General features: G+C 63.7%; 1 protein-coding gene across 1 annotated transcript in view; it reads right to left on the bottom strand.

Moving 5' to 3' along the window:
- TRIM46 (tripartite motif containing 46) overlaps positions 1-581 on the bottom strand; it is an 8,212-nt gene that overhangs the window by 3,690 nt on the left and 3,941 nt on the right. Inside the window, exons 3-4 of the mRNA XM_009886729.1 lie at positions 279-578; positions 19-168 (exon numbers count right to left, since the gene is read on the bottom strand). Coding sequence (XP_009885031.1) covers positions 19-168; positions 279-578 — 450 coding nt within the window. The remainder of the gene's footprint in view (positions 1-18; positions 169-278; positions 579-581) is intronic.

The raw sequence follows: 581 nt of genomic DNA, 5'->3' as shown, positions 1-581 counted from the left end.
AACGTGGTCCCTCGCGGCCCTTACCCTGAGGGCCTGGTAGGCGCTGAGCACCGGGGTGATTTTGTGGCTGGTGTGAGTACGTCGCACGCGGCAGAGCTGACACACCAACCGCTGGCAGGTCTTGCAGTAGTGAGTCACCTCCTCCTTGTGCTCCGGACACATCAGCCCCTGTGTGGGCACAGGGGAGCTCAGCGGTGGCCCTCAAGGTCGTCCATCCATCCCCCCAACACCCGTAAAACCCCGAAAAGGGAAAGAAGACCCCGAGGAGGAGACCGTACCTTTGGGCAGAAGGTGAGGGTGGGGGGGGTGGGCTCGTGTTGGGCTTTCTGGGTGCCCCAGGGGTGGTAGAGCTTGAAGCACTCGTTGCAGAAGCTGGACTTGCACTCGGTGCAGCCCTTGGTGGCCTCCAGCTGCGGGGGTTTGCAGAACTGGCACATGATGGCGGCGCTGATGTTGATGGTCTGGCGATAACGCTCCACCACCCGCTCCAGCGTCAGGTTGCGGAAAAGGCTGCCCAAACCCCGTTCGCCCAAGTCCACATCCCGCCGGCAAGCCGGGCAGGGGAAGCTGACGGTCCGGGG

This window comes from Charadrius vociferus, unplaced genomic scaffold (genome assembly GCF_000708025.1).
Source record: "Charadrius vociferus isolate BGI_N301 unplaced genomic scaffold, ASM70802v2 scaffold2816, whole genome shotgun sequence".
Taxonomy (NCBI): domain Eukaryota; kingdom Metazoa; phylum Chordata; class Aves; order Charadriiformes; family Charadriidae; genus Charadrius; species Charadrius vociferus.
The sequence above is the reverse complement of the archived record's forward strand: the minus strand, read 5'-3'. Positions and strand labels throughout refer to the sequence as shown.